The 24,126-nt window shown below is 41.0% G+C and overlaps 1 protein-coding gene across 1 annotated transcript; it reads right to left on the minus strand.

Annotated features, from left to right (window-relative positions):
* Window positions 1–293: 293 nt before the first annotated feature.
* Window positions 294–2,849, minus strand: LOC147639706 (Hyaluronan / mRNA binding family). The gene is made up of 7 exons (XM_086772999.1): window positions 2,424–2,849; window positions 1,598–1,976; window positions 1,438–1,506; window positions 1,185–1,311; window positions 946–1,101; window positions 794–850; window positions 294–682 (listed from the first exon to the last, which is right to left on the minus strand). The coding sequence occupies exons 1-7, from the start codon at window positions 2,608–2,610 to the stop codon at window positions 476–478; spliced, it is 1,182 nt and encodes a 393-aa protein (XP_086629125.1). The 5' UTR covers window positions 2,611–2,849; the 3' UTR covers window positions 294–475.
* Between the last annotated feature and the right edge of the window lie 21,277 nt (window positions 2,850–24,126).

A 24,126-nucleotide genomic window follows, 5' to 3' on the forward strand; every position in this document is an offset into this window, starting at 1 on the left:
ATCTGTGAGAGAAGGCTTCACAAGGGACATCCATTCAATGTGCACAAGACAATGTGGGAAGGTCCGAATGTAAAGCTTGTTCACACCAAGGGAAAAGACGGGAAAGACTGTCATATGATGAGACATTATCCTCTTGTAGCTGAACCTTTTATTAGAGTGGCAATGACTCCGAAAAAAAGAACTCCACAGAAATAAGAACCAAGAACTGCATTTCTAAACTCTACAGGTTATCAAACTGCAACAAAACTCTCGCCTCTTCCTCAGAAAAGAATCACTACACCGATCTCACGGCCTTTCTGATACAATGCATTTATAAGACCAATAATGCAAGTTAATACATACTGAAGCTGTTTCACCTACGTTATCTAGCTACAAAAACGCATGTGGCAGCATCCATAACAATCAAGACGGTAACAAGGACTACTCATACTTTAATCCAAGTTAAGAAGGTTTGGCTCTGCAATTACAAGGAAACCTACTTCCCACCCAGTGTGGGGAATTGTCCAGGATCCTCAATGCGGGGAGCCGCCAGTGCTTCCCGGGAGGAGTTATACCCACCTCCAAAGCCACCCCTGAAACCTCCGCGGTCACCACGACCTCGACCACCACGCCCCCGTCGACCAGATTGACCATAAAAGCCCTCTCCTTCAGCAGGCTTAAGGAATTCATTGATGCTCACGGACTTTAACCCAACAGAAGACACATTAATTAGCATGCTGCTCATGATTAGCTGGATATAATAGACACTAAAGGACATTAAACAAATTAAGGTGTAAGGGCTACCATAGAATACCTTTCTAGCTTTCTCCTCTTTATCCAAAAGCTCTTTTTTCTTACCTTTATCAAACCCCTACAAAAATCCCCGCCCAAGAGAACACATTAACCAAAACTAATGACAAGGAGGAATTTAAGGATTTCAATAAATGCAATTCAAGGATAACTCACCAGTTTCAAAAACACCTCATCACTGCTCTTTTTCTCCATCAACTGCATGGACTGAAAGTCTTTGTCCACTACAACCTTCCTCTCCTCAGCTTTCAAACTTTCTAAAGCTTTTCTTTTCTCTACCAGAACTTTCTCATATTCCTCAAGGGTCATCTCCTGTACATAGGAAACCAGGTGATTCCAAGATTAAAAAAGAACACAATCACATTCACTTGCAAGTATGGGTTATGTTTGCTAGCCTTATCTTCTTCTTCAGCTTCTTTCTTCTCTTCAGAATCTGCTTGTGCCTCCTCTTCAGGCTTCTTCTCAGCATTATCAGCGACTGCAGGCTTCTCCTCCTCGGTCGCACTTGCTTCCACAATCTCTCTACCATTGGACATTACAATCACCAAATCACACAAAATACAGGCCAGAAAAGGCCAGAAAAACATAACACCGTTAGTTCCACCTTAATCTACCCTCCCCAAAAAATTCAGGGTTTAAGTCACTTACTGCACAGCATTCTGGTCCAGCTCAGCACCCCAGTTCCCGCGACCTGCACCATCACGCTTGATCTCACTTCTGCACATTGCAACAGACCAGAGTCTCAATCTCATACATGCACAATCTGAATGCAGGGAGCCGCAACAAAACAATAGGCTCAAATCCATACCCGCGTCCCGAGCCACTTCTGCGATCAAATTCATGGCGTCCAGAGCGCTCTTCCCCATCAGCAATGTACCCGCGTCCTCTGCCACGTCCGCGTCCACGACCAGTATCATATGGCCGCCTGCCCTCACCATAATCTCTTGGAGACACGAAATCTCCATTCATGGCAAGACTGCCACCAATGTGACCTCCCCTGCCACCTCTGTAGTCAACACCATTTCGGTGATTCCGATCGTTATGATCCACGCGATCCCCTTGAAGCCCACCCTCCCTACCTGGCTGGTTGTAGCCCCCTTCAAAACCCCTGTTGCGATTTCCAAAGCTTCCCCTGCTTCCACCACGGCCTCCTCTTCCCCTACCACCATCAGTTTGTGCATCCCTCACTGAATCAGGACCATAAATGACAGGTGAGCAAGGGTGGAATATACATCATAAGTAACATCATAATAATTTAAAATGGCAAAAGCTGCATGATAGAAAAAATTGACTACTACTCCAAATGCATTCCCCCGTGACTGGGAAGCAGCACACATCTTATCGACTGAAAGTATACAGGACGTACAAGATTTCATTTAAAAGTGAAAGGGCTCCCAGCAGACTGATCAAAACCCTAATCAAAGCGTTCTGGGAAACCCCTAAGGGCTCTGTAAACCGCTTCCGGCAAGCATTCCAACACCCAAGCCGGGAAGAAAAAATCCTAACAGGAGGGCTATCGCTTCTCTGGATCAAAACTTCTCATTACTTTTTTGGTCAGATAACCGACATGGAGACATACACAGAGCGCCGTAGACAAAAACGCACAGATCGAGAGGTTAGGGTTCTCGGCTTACCAGCTTGGGCGGGCGGGGGAGGTTTGGTGGGAAGCTTAGCGGGCGGCGACGCCTGCTGCTGCTGCAGCTTCTTCTTTGGGTCCTTAACAACAGCGGTAGGGATCACAGCTCCAACGCGGGCGATGAGGTCAGTCGGGTCATCGTTCTCGTCGTCCCCAAGCAAAGCGAAGAAGTTCTGAGTCGCCATGTGGGGAAAACCGCCGATTGCTTGCACAGACAGACGCAGCAGCAGAGGTCACCGACAGCACCGTGTAACCATGGCCACAGAAGCAAGTGCGGCTATGGCGAGGTAGGTACAGAAGGCTATGGGGGTGAAGCTCTCTTAGAGCTTACGGCGAGGTAGAAAAGAAGATGATAGGCGTCAGCTAGCAAAGAATCTACGAAACCCTTCCTTTTTGCTCGAAGGCATTTTCAATTTTTCACGGGGGTTTAATCAGAATTTCAACTAGGGTTTATTCTCAATATTTGGTAGTATCTACTGGTCATATCATTGTTTGAATTTGCCAAGCAAGTAGGCACCATATCCTAGGATCGGTGCTCTAGCCTTTAGTTGTTGGGTTTAATCAGAATTTCAACTAGGGTTTATTCTCAATATTTGGTAGTATCGACTGGTCATATCATTGTACCGTTGTTTGAATTTGCCAAGCAAGTAGGCACCATATCCTAGGATCTGTGCTCTAGCCTTTAGTTGTTCTATCGCATGTTCCTTCTCTTGCTGATGCGCCTCCCGAAGATTGACCAGTTTTGCTACTGGAGAATGTTCACTTGATTGTATGTAGGAGCTAGCAAGTTTGTTGACCTCGACTATTGCTTGGCTGTCAGCAGCTCCTCGTGCAACTTTATGTGTTTGCTTTGTTCTTGCATGAGCTGTGTTCGGAGTTTTAGCAGCTCCAGCGCCACCTTGGAAGATTTTTATAAACCAGTGTCCTTTATCTGGATTTCTTTGTGCAAATTCACCAGTTGTTTCTTTATTGCCTCTGTTAGCTCCTCTTGTTTTTCATGCGGTTTACTGGCTTCTTCCTTGACAGCCTTTAACTCCTATTCAGTTTTTGGTAACTGGGAGTTCAACTTGGAATTTTCTTCTTTCAAACTGTGCAATTGTTGTAACTTTTTAGCAGTGATGATCTCTTGGTGCTCTATTGATGCGTCAGTCTTTCAAACTGTGCAATTGTTGTAACTTTTTAGCAGTGATGATCTCTTGGTGCTTCCTTCTGGACCTTGTTTTGGGGGAAGCCTTTGTTGTCCACTTAGTCCTCTAGCTGTATGCGTGGCCTAGTGTCTTGTGCGTTTTCTTGAATTCTGCTATCACTTCTGCCAGGTAGTTTGTCTGGCTGTGTTTTCATCCTGTTGCATAGATATCTGCTTCTCAAGGATGACTGTTTGTTCTTTTAGCTGAGCTGGCATCATCTGGTTGATGGCATGTAGACTGCCAACTATGATTTTTGTTGTGTTCTCTGGTTGTTATATCGTTCTTTGCCCTTGGCTAGTGCCAACTTTGTCTTTTGTTGTTCGTGTTCCAATTGTTTTTGAGTGTTTCGATCTGTTTTTGTTGGTCCACGAGTAGCTGTTAACCTATGGAGCTTTCTAACACTTATTTCTACAATAGCTTTAGCCGAATCTCCAGTTCTTGTTCGTGTTCCAGGTGTTTTTTGAGTGTTTCGATTTGTTTTTGTTGGTCCATGAGCAACTGCTGACATGTGGAGCTTTCTCTTGACACTTGTTTCTACAACAACTTTAGCTGGATCTCCAGTTCTTTTTCCCCCTCCAGCTGCTCTGTCAATCAGTGTATTATGCTCCAGAGCTCTTTTACATGTTGATTTGACTGAGTGTTCCCTTCAAAGTTGGTGGTGGTAGCTGTGCAGCTGAGGTTCCTTGTAGCCGTGTAGAGGATGACCCTCCGCCTCTAGCTTCGTCTTTATATTGTGGTGGGATTGGTGGTAGTAGGAGGTGGAAATAACATGTATTCTTTGAGTAGTTTTAGATTGTCTTCCCAACATGCTTTCTGTGATGCTGTCAATTCCTCTTTCCACTGCTCCATTAGCTCCATAGGCATCTGGACTATGGAGAGCTCTTCTTTAGCCTCCATGGCCTCTTGTATTCGCAACTTCCCTTTCACAAAGAGTAGTTCCTTGCAGTCTTTTCCTATTGCTAGCTCCACATTAAGGACCACTTGAGTGGTGTCGTTCACAATGTGGGCTGCTTTTTCTGCTCTACGCTGGACTAAGCTGCCTGCTTTGCTTGTTTTGCAGCTTGCTTTGGATGTCCTGATTGGTGCTGTAAATTTTCTCGACATTCGATAGCATCCAATTGGCATAGTAAATGGGTATGTACCACCCTTCCTCTGTTTTCTACATCAACACACTTCCAATTGCTATATCCAATGCATCCATGAATACATGGAACATCTTGTCCCATTTTGGTGCTTGGATGATCGGTGCATTGGCAAGCATTATTTTCAATTTTTGGAAGTCATCCTTACGCTCTTCTATCTAGAGGAATTCTTTGTTAAGTTGTACAATGGTTGTGCCACATCAGCAAGGTACCTGAGGAATCGGTTGTGCCATTTGATTTGGCCCAGGAATCTGCTGATCTCCTTGAGGTTCATCTTGACCTTGGCTAGAGTGCTCCACCCCTCACAGTGAATGCACACTTCATTGGGTTCATCTTTAGCTTCATTTTCTGCACCTTTCGAGGTGCATGGGTGTAGTTGGTGCAGATGCTTCTCATACTTCTCGAAGACACTAAAGTCATCTATGAACACACGTATGAATTCTGTTAGGTAATCATAGAAAATTTATTGTACCATGCGTTGGAATATTGCTAGTGTATTCTAGAGTCCAAAGGTCATGACATTTGACATGAATGCCTCCCACTTCGTAAGGATGAATGCGGTCTTCTCCATGTCTTTAGGTGCCATTCTAACCTCGTTGTATCCATTGAATCTATCCAAAAAAGAATACATTTCATGTCCTCCTCCTACATCTAGCATAGAGTCTGTGAATGGCAAGGGAAACGGGTCTGGTATTATTGTTGCATTAAGCTTCCTGTAATCCACACAGACTTTGAGCTTGCCATACTTTGGTGGCACGATCGCAATGGGGCTTAGCCATGTTGCGTTTTCTATTGGTTGGATGAATACTACTACCAGCAGTTTTTCGATTTCCTCCTTAACTTGCTTGGCGTAGTTGGGGTTCATCATGTACCATTGTCACCTGATTGGAACTGCATTACCCTTCAGGTTTATTTTGTGTTGGTAGAAGCTTGGGTCTATACTGGGTATATCTATGTAGCTTTCGGCAAAGACATCTTTATATTGCATCAGTAGTTCTTGGAGTTTGTTTTGCATTGCTTCTTCCAGTTTTGTGTTGTTTTTTACTATCTTGTGGTTGCTCCTCTATCCCCAGATTGTGTACACGGATGGATTGCTGCTACTCCCTATCCTTGTAGTGCATTGCTTTCATCCATTCCTTTTGCCCCTTGGCTGATGGGTCTTCTTTTGTATTTCTTGAGGTTTCAGCTTCTTTCGTTTGCTCATCTATCACTACTTCTGTGTCAGTTTGTAGCTTCTTTTTTTGAAGATTTTGCTTCTCTTATCTGCGCTCCTCTGACACTACTTCTATGTTAGTTGTTGCAGCTTCTTTCGCTGGGCTGGACGTTTAGTACGAGTCTACTCAGTATTGGACACAATCTTTTTTATGTCTAGTTGGAATAAGGATATGAGATGTGGGTTTTCTCTGAGGATTCTTTCCTCCTCATCCTCTAGGCTGGACGTTTAGTTCTTGTGCATATACTACGGTGTGACAACAGTTGGATTGACTTCCCTCTTTGGATTTGTTGAGATCTTCACCTTCTTTTTCCCTTTTCTGATTGTGATTTGTTCTCTGTGCCAATCGTGTTTGATCTTGCCTTGTCGGAGCCATGGTCTTCCCAGTAGCAGTGGGTATGATACTTCATTTTCCATTCGGAGAACAAGAAAAATGATAGGGAAATCATATCCAACGATCTGATTGTGTTCCCCTTGGACTAATCATATCCAACGATCTGATTGTGTTCCCCTTGGACTAATCCTAGGGGCTGGACTCTACGTTGATTTTCCATCTTCACAGCAGCAAAGGGAGCATGGTCATAGTTTGTGAAGCCGAGTTCTTTTGCTGTGGATTCTGACAGTATGCTTACTCCTGAGCCTCCATCATGTATCGCTCCATGGATCTGATTCCCCTTTAACATTACTGTTATCTAGGGTATATCATTGTCTGTCTAAGTGGGGTTTTTGTTGTTTCGACTGACTTGCAATTGGCTTCTGACTGGAGGAATCAAACAAGCTATTGTGTTCTTCCTTGGGACCAAGTAGGTTGCCAAGGATAGGAGTTCATTAAGGGATATGTATAGTTTTAACCCCTTGATACCCTCCCATATGTCATATTGTTCTGCCTTCTCCTATCGCCTGTTGTTTTGCGGAGGAAATCATTTTATTACTTACTCTGCTGTCTTCTTTTTAGAGCGTGCCTGAGGATTCCGCCTCATTGTTGCTTCTTGTTATTGTTTGGGTTCTTTTTGTGGGCTTGTCCACTCCCACTCTATTCTGTTGATCTTGTGCAGGTTGTGCCTATTTCATGAGCTCATTGTCTTCTGTTGACCGTGGCTGCATGTGCTCCTTTTCTTCCTTTGGTTCTTTAGCTTGTTGTTGTTCCTTGAGAGGTTTCATCTTGCAACTTCCCTTGTTTTGCCATTCGGGCCATCATGTGGGGATTATTCTCTTGCATCACTTCTTCGTCTAAATGCAAATCTTATCTTCTCACAGTTTTTGTTCTTTTGCCTCCTCCGGGCTTCCTCTTCCTTGGCCATAGTATGGTCTATAAGGTGCTAGTGCAGTAGCCATGGGTGATGTTGTTGTTACTGCATTTGACAGCTGTGCGTACCCTATTTTTGACATTGTATTGCCAGTTGGATGTTAAATGTGAATGTTTGGCAGATTATGCAGGTCAGCTGCATTTTGCATTCCTCTTTCCGATGGCCTTTGTTTTTGCAGGTTGGGCAGAATACACATGTTCTGTAGTCAGAGGAGATAGAGGACTTACTAGATTGCACAGCGAGCTTCTCCACCACCATCTTGGCCAGATAGTTCTAAATCTTTTGAGGAATGCTTGTTTTAGTGCATGGAAGGTGTGGAAGTGGTCCAGGTCATACTTAGATACCCATTCAGTGGGTATATCCCTGAATGTGGCCTGGAATTGGTCCTGCTTCCTTTCACCAAGAACATTAGCACAAGTGTGATTCACCTTCCACACAGCCTCAAATTTTGTGACATGGGTTTCAGGGTCTTCAAACTTTTTACCCTTGTATGTTGGGTTTTTGTTGTTGCCTCCTTCTTGATGAGCCATTTGATGTTGATGAATTGTGGGGAGATGTGGAGTGTTTTGCCAAGCCAAGTAAGATGTGCTGCTGGTGTAGTTAATTTTGCATGGATTGGGTGATGAGTTGTCTTGTTGATGAATTGTGGGGAGATGTGGAGCGTTTGCCGAGCCAAGCGGGACGTGCTGCTGGTGTAGTTGATCTGCATGGATTGGGTGATGAGATATCTTGCGACGCAAGAAGTTCCTCTCCCCTTTTGAAGTGTTGTGCCAGAATGTTGCCTTTATAAGAGAAATGGTGAGACTAAAAGCAATAGGATTGCCAAAGTGTTGGGAGTCAGTCCAATAGGCAAGACAATACCACGAGTTAGATGTAATTCTATCAATGCCTAAGCCCAATGGGTTTGGAACTCACTAGCTTAGAAAGTGCACACAAAACCACAAAGCTTACTCACTCACTCACTCAGATAGTACACAATGAGGTAGTGCTCAAGGGTTGTGTATTACTATCAAACTTGTACAATACTTTATGCTCCATACTAACTCTCTCCTATTGATCTCTTCTACCTCTCTATATATCTATATTCTAACTGCTAACTATCTTCTTCTTTGCTATCTTGGAAGGACCTTCTTCTTGTCGCTTCCAACCATTGCTTACTATTACAAGACTCATTCTGTTAACAGACTGTTACAATAAAGTACATATGATTACAATGGGCACACTTGTATGCTACCACTGTTAGTGTGTTGGCCTTTTACTATCGGGCTGTGTCCTCCGACTAGTTCTTCAGGTCCCACCAATCAGTTCCTATTGGACACTCAACAGAGGTAAGCAACCCAAGATGTGGAGTGGTTGTAGATGATGTTGTCTACTCCAGTCACCATTTCCCTGTGTGACAACTTTTACAGGGAAAGCTTGTTATGTGGAATGATGATTAGTCAGGAGGTAAGCTAAAAGCCAGACATGATAAATAAGGAAAGTGATAATGAGACAAAAGTAATCAAGAAGTTCCAAATAATAAGCTTGGAGAATACCAATACTATGAAGAGAGGATATGAATGCAACCATTGCCATATCCTATAAGAGGGATAGCAAATTCTAGACATCCTTGAGAAAAATGAGGTTTCTCTATACATGATAAGTGCATCTTATTTTATAGGTGTGCCATATGGTGAATTATTTGAAGGAAGTGATTCGGATGATATTCTTTCTCACAAATGAGAAAAGCCAAAAAGAAATTGGAAAAAATCAGGAACATACCATAAAAAATGGAAATTCTAACCCCTCACCCTAATTTTCATAGTGAGGAACATTTCTTTTAATATGTGGGGATAGTCGAATCATTTGACAAGCTCACCAAATCTTTGGGCAAAGAGCAGATGTGTCCAAACAATAGCTAATAACCCAAAAGAGACAAACTTCGAAGAGGTTCCCTCTAAAAAGAGACAAACTTGGAAGAGGTTCCCTCTAAAAAGTTATCTAGATCAGCCCACAAATAGAAAAATAAATTTATAAAAGAGGCTTAAAAAGAGACCAAGAAAAAAACTTAAGAAGACGCGATATCCATGGTGAAAAGGAAAAAAGGACCAAGGATGAAAGTTCTAGGCCATCTTATGAAGGATCGGCTAAGGTTAAGCAAGTTGATCTCGCTGAGCCCGATGAGGACCCTAAGCCAGTGTATGTTATAACAGACCAAAACACATGAAGAAGAAAAACATCTCATCGATCTTCTCAAAGAATGCAAGATGTATTTCCATGAAGGACATACTTCTTGGATACAATCAAGAGTCAAAGGCTTATCGACTCTATAATCAAAGGTGAAGAAGATAATCAATAGCCCAAGATGTGGTGTTTATGGAGTATCCACACTCAGTGGTGGAGACAATACCATAAGATGTGGTGTTTATGGAGTAGCCACACTCAATGGTGGAGGAGACAATACCATAAGCCCACCCACCATCAGCAAGAGGAGGAGCTTTCACGAGGAGGTTTCTTAGCTCAGCCCCATGAGGTTTTGAGATGCCCAAAAACAAATTTTGTAGGCTAAAGAAGACCTTTTTATGAGCTGAAACAGGCTCCAAGGGCATAATATCATAGGATAGACTGTTTGGGTTTACTAGAAGTACTTCTGATGCTAACACGTATGTTCTAAAAAGGCATGGCATGATTACTTTGATTGTCCTATATGTAGATGACTTAAACTTTATAGCCAGCAGGCTGCTGATAGTGTGCTAAGTGAAGAAATGATCGAGTAGTGGATATGTTAAGGTATGAGTTTGAGATGGACAAACTTGGGTCCTATCCATTTCTATTTGGGAATTGAGGTTTGGCAGAGCAGGAGTCAGGCAAGATCTTTATATCACCAGGCAGAGGTATGTTTGAGAGATCCTCGTTTATAGCATTTGGGAGATGATTGACTGTAAACCTGTGTCAACACCTATGGAGGTAAATGTGAAGCTTTCTGTATAATATTCTTCACCATTAGTAAACATCAAGAAGTATATGAAGCTGGTGGGGAGTTTAATTTCTCTCACTAACACTCGACTTGATATCACTTTCACAGTTGGTGTTTTGAGCACGTTTTCCAACAAGACACATAAGACTCATTGGAAGTAAGGGATCTTAGTACTTAGGTACATCAAAAGGTACTCTCAAGTATGACATCACTTACAGTGCAAGTGCCATTCTTATGGGTTCCTGTGATTCAGATTCGGTGCTATAGGGTGTATACTAGCACAACCTAGTGAACACAATATGGATTTTCCTGTCAGTTTTGCTAGTAGATAATTCAATGACACCGAGAAAAATTATACAACAAACTGAGAGGGAAGGGCTAAGAATGGTGTATGTAGTGAAGAAGCTAAGACACTACTTGTGAATAATAAAATTGTGTTCGTAGTTAATCACCCAAAATCTTATTTACCTTGTGTAGATGGTCCCTTGTGTAGATGGTCCCTTGTCCATAGAGCTCTTGCTCAAGGTTTAACTAGCACCTGTTTTGGCACTCGTCGGTGCTTGGCGTACTTGCCCGAGGATCAATTCCGCCTGTGACCTAGAAATTTACTCCTCTCTTCACTTTGAGAGAGGATTGAGTCCAGATCACTAGATAGCCATAGATATCACCTATAGAATTCTATAAGTACTTGTTGGTAGACATGTTCACAGTTTGATAACTGCTTGTGGAAGTTGATAAACACACTCTCTCTTAATGCAAACAAGGCATGACCAAATAAATCTTACCATTCTATTCATGAGTGGATTCATTGCACAATTGAATGATTGATACGTTACAATGATCACGAGAGTACAAGTGGCCAAAAAAGGATCACTCATCAATTTGCTTTAGTTGGATAGATAATACATACTCAAATAGATTGGAACCCTTTTTACAAAGTTTGTGAGATTTTTATACTCGTCTAGGATCTGTTTGGTAGCACTACTAGTTTGCCACATGGCATTATTCTATGATTATTGGTTACATTTATTTGACATAAGATTCTATTCTGGATTCAGCTTCCCGAATGAGGCTTTTATTCTTCTGATTTATTCTTTGTACCATTCTCAAGGTAAGTGTTGATGCTTTGACTTTGAGTTTGTAGAAATTTGTTTGTATGTTGCATCAGCTCTCCCAGTGTCTCTAAATACTTAAATACAATGAAAATTCCTCTTTTTAATTAAATAAAAATATCCATATTTTGGAACATGCCAAAGAATCCTCTTTTAGCATTTAAATGTTTGAATCCCATATGAGAATTCTTCTTTTAACATTTAAATTCTTATGCATATTTTCTCTTAATTCAATAATTATGCATAAATACTAAAGAGTAATTTTCATGAATATGATAAAAATCATTCTTTTTGCTTAAAAGATCTAAACCTAGAATATGGTAGGAATTCCTCTTTTAGTATTATGCATAAAAATAAGATATGTATTTTTTTTCTAAAAAATTTGCCATAGCTTTGCTACTATTTCTGATAATTCTCAACTTTCTAGTTGAATGAAAACTTGTAATGAAAATATGATAGAAGCTATTCTTTTAAGCTTAAAATTAAACTATGTATAAATATCATAATTATAACCATAATTATGATGATTCTCCTTGATTAAGCTAAATTAAACATTCCTCCTTTCCAAAATTGTTAGTATAATCCTCTTCTTTTTAGAATGAGTTAAAGTAAATTTTTTCTACTTTAAGCAATTTAAAAAGAATTAACCATTATTTTTACGAACTCAAAATCATGAAAATATCAATTCTTATTCTCTAGCTCATCAAGCCTAGAGTTCAAATTTGAAATTTGAAATTATCATTGAAAAACATCCTTTTACTAAAGATCTAGTCATAAAGATAATTAATCTTCTTAAGAGAGAGATTTGCTTAAGAAAAGCATTATAATTAAGCATAAAGATTAACTTAACTCCAATTAGACATTAAGAATCTTTGGGAAAGCTTTATTTGAAGAAAAACCATTTCTTTAAAAGCTTCTCAAGCTTGAGAGGGGTTGAAAAGAAAGAAAATGCCTTATATACAATTGGCCCTTATTCACACTTTGGCGCCCAAAAATTGCTTAACTAAGGCCTTGGGTGGCCAATATCTCATAGTGTACAACTTTTATAGTGCCTTTGCATGACACTTATTAATGTCCTCAAATGGAGGAGTATATTTGTTAATCCAAAATGGGATTAATACCCCCCCACCTGATGTAGGTTCTGTCCTCAAAACTTGTTATCGAGGTCAAAAGACCTAGTCGCGCGCCGAACTCGTGGGTAGAAGTTACGGTGTGATTGGAGATTTTTTAGGGTTCTTTGGAATGCCAAGTGTGATCTCCAGAACCCGATGTCGACCATGTCTTCGAATGTGACATGCATATAGGCAGGAAGACACCTTAGGCAATGATAATACAACATCATGCCTCTGTCAGAGGGTCCTTAATTCATGTCAAACTACAACTACTCAACATCATACCCATCATACTGTTCCTTGGGTTTATCAATCAGGACCATAAGTAATTTTAAGAATTGAACACTGGCCACTATTACCAGGTTCGAGATACGGCACCATGCCTGTATCCAATTTAGCATCTGCTTTCTTTGTTCTCTTATGTCTGTAAATGTGGTCGGCATGAAGATGGGGAAGTTATAAACAAACATGTGAGTCCCGTTGCTTGGCCTCTTGAAACTCCAAAGGTGTCCATCTACAAGGGGTCCACTCTTTGAGTTGGTGGCGCACACATATATTCATGGCTGTATTTTGGGATTGTGAGGAACTCTTTTCTCCAGTCTGGCTGTATGCTGAAATCTTCCAGCTTGGGGTTTGCATCATTTGTGTGATAATTGTTGTATACCCCCCTCTTGTGTGGACTGGGTGAGCCTTCCTCCACCTGCGGGATAACTGATCATAAATGTCACCATTCTTCTTTCCAACAGATCGGCCAATTGTGAGTTTGCTACTTGGTGTGACATGCCACGTTAGACCATAAAGTGCCCTCTCTAGCCAAAGGTAAGAGTTCTTCTGATTCCGGGCGAGGTGCTCGGAGAGGGTACAGTGCATAGGGTTGCTTTGTTGGTGTGACATCTGAGTATGCTTCTAGTAAAATCCATCGAGTTGGTTCAAATGGTGTTATTTGCATTAACACCTTGAACATAAGTTTTGGCTTTAGCAATGGATTACTAGCTCTTATGAATCCTTCATACTCTGCACACCAGACAAGGACTCCAGAATAGTATCATCAGTAAAAGATTCAATGGTGTCTTGTGGGAGAGTGTGACATACCTCTTGAGTTTGCCGTGCTGGATCAGGTGCCGATACCTCCTCGAGGGCAAGAGTGTTAGTGGAAAATTCTAAGGGTTGAGAATGGAGAGTATAAAAAATGCAGTATGCTTGTTGAGACTTGTTAGTAGGCGAAGCATTAGGATACGGATTAAGTAATTTACTGGACATTAGAATATGCTAGGTAAGTAGGGTTAGATGATGAACTTGAAGTCTCTTCTTGACCATGGCCTGAACTTGGAGGTGGGTGGCTAGGTTTGTGGAGTTTCATAAAATCTTGGAGCTCAGTTATATCCTCAGGATTTATGTTAGGATATTCAATATGTGTTTTATCAAGTGTAAAGTACGTTTGTTAACATTGCCTCTAGATGCTTATAGACGTTATGATATAGTTTTAGAATACCAAAAGGGTGATATAAAGAGGATTCACATAGGTTGAAGTGCTGGTGAGTATTGTATACCTCTAGCCACCCATGGTTTATGATCCATTGATAACTTTGGCCTACAACCTCGTAGTTGACTGGTGTGTCAGTAATATCATCTAGAACAAACAAGTCTAATTTATCGACACTGTTATCTAGGATTTCAGAGTTCTGGAGCACCCAACACCAACTACGAAGGTTTAGCACAATTGGGTGCAAGGGATAAAAGTAAATATCCTAAGGATCAGTTAATGATATGTCCCCCTGAAAATTTCCCATGATGATAGTGGGATCAGCATCACATTTGGTATTTTTCTTAATGAGTGTTAGTTCTCCTAGGCTTAGGTCCTCAGACAGGTTTATATCATATTGAAGCAATGAGAGGGTTAGTGTAGACAAAAAGAGAGTAAGAGTTTGAGGAGGGGCCCAAGGAGTTACTGGCAAACTGACCTATCTTTGAGGCTCGCTCAAGGCATAGGCGCATCTCATCTGTTGGTTCTTGTCGTTCACTTTGTTCTTGGATGGCCAGTTGGACGTTTCAATTCTTGGATGCGTGAATCCTTGGTGTGCTGAGAAGGTTTGAAATCACTATTTCCTTGGCCATCCTGGCAGCACATAGCTCCTCAAAGCGCCTTGTTGCTTCTTCTTGCACTTGTCTGGTGTGATAGCCTCTCTTCCCTGAGCCTCAATGATCCTTTGAAGTCTTTCTAGAGCCAATTGTTGACTATCTTGTAGCTATTGTGTGACTTGCACTATCGCCTCTTGGTGTGTAACCATCATTCTTTGTATCTCAGCTTGATTGGTGCTGATGGTGTCATTAAGTGCTCTAATCTTCTCCGTATCATTTGCCTTGTTGTTTTGTTCTCTTTCTTGTGCAAGTGGGTCACTCTGTTTTCTACTTCCTTTAGAGTTAAGGATAGTGTTTGGATTTGGCGTTGTAGCTCTTCTTCCTTGGTTAGGGAAGTGTGTTTGAGCTCTTATACCTACTTGGCATGGATAGCTGCTAGCTCATGGTTATATGCGACTTCCTTCTGAAGTTGCTGTAGTTGCGCTTTCAAATCTGTATTCTCTTTAATTCTTTGTACAATAGTTTGGCTTAGAACCAGATTATTGTTTTCCAGTGCTTGGTACCCGGCTTCCTGCTCCTCGGTTTCCTTTAAACTATTTAGGATCACATCCATATGGGTTGCCTCTGCTGTTAGGTGTTCTTGCAATGTCTGTACTTGTTGGTTGTTTGCCTCTTGAACCTGCTTTCAGAGTGTGGCATGGCAATCATGAAGCATGTGGGTCGTGAGTAGATGGCACCGCCATACCCGTTGGTCGTGCTCCCACAGTGAAGCACTTGTGGCCGCGGCCCCTTCCAATCTTGCATGTGGCAGATTCAAGAGCTCATCCAATCCTTCCACTGTTTCTTGAAAGAATTTTTCATAATCCAGATTATGTAGGAATGAAGTTTTTGGTATCACCTCCTCGTCCTCCAGACATCTCCTTTTGCTTGGACTCGGTGTATCTTCAGCCCGTGGCCTTTTGCATGTATCCAATGGCTCTTCTATTGTGACTTGCATTGGGAGAGATGTAGCTTTTTCAAGTCCTTGGGATTCTACTATTGGCACTACTTCTGCTTCAAGCTTTGAGTGCAACCCCACAGGTGTGTTTGACATCGTGGAATTCTTCAGGGGAGAAATTTTTGAAGATTAATTGGGACAGGCTTTAAGGAGGAGTCATGTTTTGTACTTCCATCCTTTCTTGATGTGTTGGTTTGCTGACACTGGCTTCTTGCTACCCTAGTACTCCTTGGTATGATTGTATTTCTTGTGCGAGTTCGGCCTCAATTCTCTATGTTGTTTCTTCAGCAACATCTGGTATAAAGCCTCTCATCTTTCAGGGGGGATCAACACCAGTTGCTGGTTTCCCATTTGGAATTCTCGACATATGATCGGCCAACACATGTTGTGTCCCCTTTCTCACCGTAACTCTGTAAGTCAAATTCCAATAGTAATAGCAACCAGCGTGTGATTATTCCCGTGGTGCAAGGCTTGTTCACCAAATATAATAAGGCCCGATGGTCCACGAAAAACACAAATTTGTTGGCCAATAGGTAATGTTGATACTTCTTGACTGCATAAACCAAGGCCAACCCTTCTCGCTCTGTGTGGTAGTGTAATTCATCTCTGCATCATTCAATTAACCGACTAGCAAAGCAGACTAGGTAGTCCAATTTGAACTCACCAAGCTGTGCCAATATGCATCCAATAGCAAAGTTTGATGCATCGATATGCACATGAAATATAAGGTCCCAATTAGGTGGTCTTAGAATTAGTGCGCTAGCCAATGCCTGCTTCAATCGATCATATGCTTCCTGGCATTCCTCAGTCCATTCAAAGACAATGAGTATCTTATATAATGGCCTAGCAATTTCAGCATAGAAGATTATGAAGCGGCGGTAATACCCAATGTGGCCCATAAATCTTTGCACACCTTTGTAATTAGTGGTTGGTGGAATTTCCAAGATCAACTTAACCTTGCTGTCATATGTGGATATACCGTTCTTAGAGACAATGTGTCCCAATATCACACCGTGTTTGACCCAAAATTGGCACTTTAAAGGGTTTAGGGATATACGATATGATTGCCATCGCTCAAACACCTTCCTTAAGCAAGCTAGATGGTTTGTCCATCGAGAGTGTGCACAAAGATCATCAATGAATACCTCCAACCACTTCTACAAGTAGTCCTTGAAGGCTATGCACATTAATTGTTGGAATGTTGCTAGGGCATTGGTGAGACCAAAAGGCATGACTTTGTAAGCAAACGTCCCCCACATTGTATTGAAGACTATCTTATGCTGGCCTTCTGGTGCTATAGACACCTGATTGTAGCTTGAAAATCCATCCAAGAAGTTGGAAGCTTCTTTACCAGCTACGTGTTTTATATAGGGTAATGGATAATGGTCTTTCCTAGTAGCTGCATTGACCTTTTTAAGATCAACACATACCCTAAGTTTCCCATTATTCTTTGGCACTATTACAATTGGTGACAACCAATCCGTATGTTCTATCTCATAGATAAAATCTGCAGCAAATGAGTTTATCGATTTCCTCCTTACAATTGCTGCATATTTGGGATTCATCTGGTACGGTTTTTGCCTGGTTGGTCTTGATCCTTCCTCCATGATTGGGATCGTATGTTGCACCACCTCAAGTGGTACACCCTTTATCTCCTTAGGCAAAACAATCCTTAAACTCCTTAAGGAGAGTAACAAGCTCATTTTCTTCAACCGAGGTTAAGTCCTTAGCGATATAAACAGGTTTGGCTTCCTCCTTTCGTCCCGCAAATATCAACTTCCTTGACTTTAGCTAGTAGGCCATCGTATGATGTGGACAGCCCATCTTCCTTAACTCTTTTTGCTGTTAGTCGGACCACCTTTCGTTTGTCAATTGTCTAGGTTTTGAAATGGTCTGGTACTGAAAGCAAGTCTGGTTTATTCTCATTCTCACTTTTTGTTTTAGCCATAACTTTCATGGCCTCTCACTCAGCTTATGTCAAAGCTTTGTTTTGTTTTCGGCACCTAGTTTTCGTAAGCCTAGGCATTTTTGGTTCTTGAAGGATGACTTCCTCCTTATGTTTCCCTTCAAGTGATATCTTACTCAATTCCTCATCCCAATCCTTAGAAAACTCATCGTGTACCTTAGTGGCTTTCAGGTATCTTAGCTACCACTGGGCATCCGTGGGTTTTCTTTGTAGTAGGGCATTTCATCAAGCAATATATCTTTTCTTCTTTTGCCATCTTCTAAGGCATTGGGCGCTGGTACGGCCCTGTGAATCCAGTCCCTTCTATGCTAGAGACCTCCTCTTCTGATTCCTCATCAATGGTTTGCCAATTGACCATACAGACAGAGGTAGTGGGAACAGTTCCAGATTCCACGTATTGGGTTCCTCGGCATTGTATCACATCTATGGTAGCTAGCACATGCATCCAGTTTTCATTGAAATCCGAAGGAGAAAGTGATGCATACATTTCTGTTTCCTCTTCCTCTTTGGAATTTTCCACCGTGGGCTGGCATATTTGTATGGATGTGGTCCGCTCAATTTGTGACCAAATCATTATCGAGCAGTTGCCCTTCCATGGGGGGTGTGCTCTCCTCGTTCTTAGATCTATCTTTAAAATTTGCGAATCCCTAAGCACATACACATGATCTAATGCCCAATCGTGCACCAACTTGGATTCCCTCATGAAGGGTCTCCCCAATATTATGTCATATGAGTCTGGTTGGCGTAGAAAGTCCATTACTACAAATGTATGATGGTAGCAAAACATAAAGAGTTTGAGTCTCACATTCTCCAAAAGCCCAATGGGCCTTGAAGATGTTTCGTCTGCCATTTTAACGATAAGATCTGCTCTTTTTAGATCGGGTTTTTCCCAATTTTCCCAAAACCGTTTTGTGATGATGCTAACTCCCGCCCCACCACCCAGGATAGCCAATGCCCGTTATGATGAATTGAGATTGTAGCATTAGTGTCGTCACTTTCATAATAATCCCCAAATTGATTAACCGATATCTTGATTAACCGGTATCTTGATTAACCGGTATCTTGATTAACCGGTATCTTGATGACTAGTTGTTCTTTCCCTTGAGTGTTTTAAAGCTCTTTCTACTAGAGGTGACAAAACATCCTCTGTAGTATCGGTTGGCCTTAGTCCACCTTCTACCCATTCCTTTATTCTTCCCATAATGTTGGTGAACTGCGTAGCAGTTGTCCCAATGGAATTTGCATAGAAGTGGATAGTATGGCTGCAAGGCTACCTATGTCTCTGGGTTCTCTGGCAATTGAGGGTCTTCCATGTGTGTGTCTCGTATCCATCCCTAGGGAATGAATGGATGGACTCATTATGCACATCTTCCTCAAACATTCTTGACATCGTGTTTCCTTGAGATCCCTCTTCCGTCTCTTCTAGAATTGGAGTAGGTACGTCCAATTCTCTTTTCCTTTTTGGTTTTTTTCTTGGATACATTGTATTCTTGACCCAGTTAGCCCTTAACTTGGCTTCGTGAGGTGCGAGTGTTTGATAGCCTCGAATTTGAAGTTTTGATAGGTACTTCTTGCCTTGGACCAAGTCCAACGCTGGTTGACAGACCCATGCCCATGATTGCACTTATTCATCATTGCTGGTTTGGAGACCGAAAATCCCCAAGCTATATCAATGATACCATTGGATCTGGTAGGGGAGGGTGGTTTCTTCTTCCATGGATTCTTCACTACTAGTTTCGACGGTGGTCAGATTCCTTAAGACACTTAATTGAGTGCTCTGAGTGACCTGAACCCACACTCTTTCAATAGAAAGGTCTTGGGTGATTTGATGCACTATCGTCATAAGGAGTGAGGTTGTCTCCAATGAGCCTTCCAAACCTCAAGTGCATGTGAATATGATTTGATAAGCTATTTTGCTGCCCCAATTAATTTTTGGTCAGATTCTATCGACTCATTTCTGAGGCCGTGAGATTGCAGAAAACAGCCCATGATGTGAAGTGTTAGAAAATTGTTCACATCGTGAACAATTTTCTACACTTTCACGTGTTTAAATTTTTTGCTTTGGACTCAGAATTCCACATTACCTTGTTATGATTTTTTCAATATTCTCAAGACTTCCTTAGCCTTAATCCAACAATCCCTGGTTTGTGAGAGTTGGATTTGATTAAGGCGTGAAATTGCAGAAACAGTTCACGCCGTGAAGGGAAGAGGTTTCACGTCGCGAAAAGCAATTGGTTCACACCATGAAGTGAAAATGGTTCACGCCGTGAAGGGTTCTAAAATGGTTCATATCGTGAAATGAAAATGTTTCACGCCATGAAGTGCTCTAAAATAGTTCATGTCGTGAACGATTTTATGCACTTTCACAATTCTTAATTTTGTCAAACCCCATGGTGTCAGAAGTGTCAGGATAAGGCTACCTATTTTTAGCAAGGTAATCTTGTGAATTGCGGCTTTGATGCCGGGAGTGTCTCACGGCATGAAGTTGCAGAAAAAGGTTTATGTCGTGAACTCTTTTCATGTAGTTTTACATGGGAACTTCCTGCGTTGACTGAGGTGGTTTTGGATGCAAAATCCTTATCCAACTGCTTCCAAGGTGATTGTGCCATGCCTAAGGAATGTAATACAAGATCAAGGTACAATCAATGGCTCTTTATTTTTATAGTTTTTATAAATTTAAAAAAAAGGAGAAAAATAGAACACCACCCTTCTCGTTCACATTGATGATTCCGGTGATGCAAACATCAAAATTAACTAGAAAAAATAGTGGAGCTCTCTTCCAAGACCACTCCACCACACAAATACACAACAAACACAACCAATTTCTCACAATTTCTCACTTCTACTCAAATCTTATCCATTCATTTCCTGCACAATGCACTACCAAAATGCAAAAGCAATGATGAATCTTATTTAATGGAAGCTGAAACTCCAAGAGGATGGAAGAAACAAAGGTGTTTTCCGAGCAGCGGCCCCAAAAATGTTATGGGCTACCACACACCAAGAGGGAAATCAATGCATTCACCTAAGGGAAGAGCAATAGGACACAACTGTCATTGTAGGGCACTTACCAATGCTTCAAACTTGTGTCCCTTGAGGCCTCCAAGCTCACTTGAAAAGCTCCAATCCTCCAAGCTCCACCTCCACGCTGTCACCATAGAGTCGCTCGCACCACCACATAAGGCAATCACTCTCTCACACTCTTCAACACACAAGCATGCAATATACAAGTATAGTGCTAGAATTCTCTCTCTCTCTCTCTCTCTCTCTCTCTCTCTCTCTCTCTCTCTCTCAACACAAACAAGATCTCTCAATAGCACAAAAAAGGGGGATTGTGTCCATTCATTATGAGAAAATGTCTTATATACAATTGGCCCTTGTTCACACTTGGGCACCCAAAACTTACTTAACTAAGGCCTTGGGTGGCCAATATCTCATAATGTATAACTTTTATAGTGCCTTTGCATGACACATATTAATGTCCTCAAATGGAGGAGCATATTTGTTAATCCAAAATGGGATTAATAGTGGGACTTTGTTGTATTGCATAGGAGGAGTTTGATGCATCTCTAGCCAAAGAGATAGTAGACATTAATGATGCATAGGAGGAGTTTGATGCATCTCTAGCCAAAGAGATAGTAGACATTAATGATCCCTCTCTATCAATGCAGGAAAAGGAGAGCATATCTCAATCACCTCACACGGGATATGACAAAAACACTCTTTTTTTCTTTTTTGAAATTTATCAAGAGAGTGAAAAATGAGAGTATTTCTATTATTTTGATATGTTATCTTCTACATGAAAACAAACATTCATTTATTATAGAGCATGCACATGAGAGGCCAATTGGTGAAATGGAGGAGGTTGGTTCAGCTTCTAAGAAAGCCATCTCTTCTTAAAAGAAATCCAGTAATACCATAGAGCCCTCCTACTCAACCGCATCTTCGATAAAGAAACATTGGAGTACATGCAAAGCAATCCTCTAAAGAAAGCAAGCAAACAATCCTCCAAGAAGACTAAGGAAGACAAGGAACCTTCACAACCTACAAGTCTAGGCTAAAATAAGATGTGTGTTTAAGTATATTTCTCAAAGTACTATTTTTTACATTAATATTTTATGAATAGATGGTAAGCTCACAATCTGTGACATATTCATTGTTGCAGCCACCTTGCTTAGTGTCTTGGAGGTATCTCCTAAAGGAGGAGGTAAGGTAGGGGATGAACTTTCATGAAATCTTTATGTAAAGGATGCATGTTGAAAATTAGTTCTTACACATCATTGTCAGTAGTAGGATTGTGCACTTCTTCCACAAGGTGGATCTCAAATGAAAGTTTCTATATGGTTAAGAGAGCACAACACTCGTGTCTCTTTTCTTTGCAGACTTCCCAAGAGGTTGTTTGGTTGAAAAGATTTCTATGGATGCGGTATGTCATTAATTTCTTTTAGATCGATATAAGCTTGGAATTTGCATTTCTTTTGACAAAAAAGATATGTAATAATATATAGGTGTCTACATGGAATGAGTTCTCTCAAAAAGTAAGCAAAAGGGTGGCTGCATTAGCCTCTTTGTTTGTGGCCGATGATGGATGGTATATCACCTTGTTCTCTATAGATTGTTTTGGCATTATTTGTGGTCATGCCACTATGGCGAGATTTAAGGTAAAGTAAACAATTCTCATCTTGATTCCGCGCAAAGGTGCACAAAAGCACACATGAGTGGGTATGTTCAAAACTCTATGCATTCATTTTAATTATTTGTGCACATTGGAACCACCTTTTGCAACTATAATATGCGGGAAAAGGTAATGCTAAAAAGGGTTGTAGGTGGAAGTCCTTCTCTTGGGCATGTTATATTGAAAGGGAAATCGACCCGTGTATGATAGGCAGGAAGGGGAGAACATAGACAAGAAGGGGAGAACATAGACAAGAAGGCAATCAAGGATTCTAGTGGATCGAGATGATGGCGAGCTAGTCAGTCAGGGTGCATTACAAGGTGCTACCGAGAGGAGCCTAGACTTCTATAGGTGTGTTATAAGACGCAAAAGTACATGTGGAATATGATGGTGGAATGTCTCGTTGACTTTGCTGTCACATATCAATTGCTGTGATAAATGAATGATGGTGGAATGTCTTGGTGTTTAGGTGGCTGGTGTTGACTTTCACGCTAGAGCAGATTGCGGTGATTGATATTTTTGCAGGCTGCTTGGACTTGGAGTCATATGTGCTGAGAGCTACATCGGCACTGCTTGTGTATTGACAATGATACACAAGTTTATGAGTGCCATCTTATATAGAGTTATCTCACTTATGAGTGCCATCTTAGGCAATTTGGGGATATAGAGTTATCTCATTTAGTAGGACCTGACACATAGTAGCAAGGGATGACACAGATTGGGACCAATATGAGCCAAGGTCCCAATGTCCTTGATTTTGATAGTTTTTTTTAAAGGCATTGACTATTAGTGGACCTTTTTTGTACCCACATGCACTATGTCACTATGTGATTGGTGGACTTTTATGTACCCACATGCACTATGTTACTGTTGTTTTGAGTGCATACTTTTTTCTAGGGATTTGATTGCTCCAACAAAGTTTGGATTCTTGAAGGCATGTTATTGTATGGTTGGTACATGATTGTTTTATTTGGTATATGGTATTTGCTTGCCTATGTGTCCATGCATATACTTGTACAAAACAATCGTAAGGAAATCAAACAATCTATTGATATAAAGGAAGACTTGAATCTTTTAGAATAAAAGTGTTAGAATACTTTGAATTTATCTAATTTTCTTTGGATATTCTATGGTACAAAATTAGATGATTGAGCTTCTGAAGTATGGGTTTCAACTTTCTTAACAAGCCCTATGGTTAATCACAATCATTCTCAATCAAAGGAACTTTAAACTGCAGCCAATCTCGATCAATGGATCTATTGTCTTCTTGTATATTTTGTGTAAAGTGTAATTGCATATGTTACGACGTGTTGGCTTCTTTTCAATTCATAATGTTCATGGAAAAGTATGCTTATGTTTAATTGAGGGTGCTCTATATTTAACCCATGCTACTTTTTTTTTGACTGTCCATGGCGCATTCTCTTCTCTTCTAGAGTTAACATTCTTAAAAACAATGGAGATGGCTCTAACAGAGCTTTTAAAAAAGTTAACTGCTTCTCAAGCGAGAAATGCAAGGCTATCTAGAAATGCTAATCAAGAAAGTACAAAAGGAATTAGATGAAGCAAAAAGGTGCACCTTTCATGGAATGTAGCTCTTGTCCAACTTGGTGCAATCTAGGGAGTTCCTAAGCTAGCAGACATTTACATGCTGGAGATGGTACTCCCTCAAGTCATTAGATATTGGAGGACCTTTGAGATCATATCTAAAGAAGATGAGCAGATGTTTCATAATATGGCGGATGAGATTATGGCCTGCTACAAGCCACAATAGTGATTTCAATGGTTTTTTATTATTGGTGGACTATTTGAAAGGATCCGTTATGCTATACTACATTACGACAATGTTATGTTATTGACTAAACTATGTTTACATTGTTGTGTTCTTGACTCCTTCTATTGAAATCAAGGTTTTTTTTTTGTTATTCACTCCATCATGGTGTAAATGCTCGTGTATT

This window comes from Cibotium barometz, chromosome 3 (assembly GCF_041138505.1).
Source record: "Cibotium barometz isolate CiBa-2024 chromosome 3, ASM4113850v1, whole genome shotgun sequence".
NCBI lineage: Eukaryota > Viridiplantae > Streptophyta > Polypodiopsida > Cyatheales > Cibotiaceae > Cibotium > Cibotium barometz.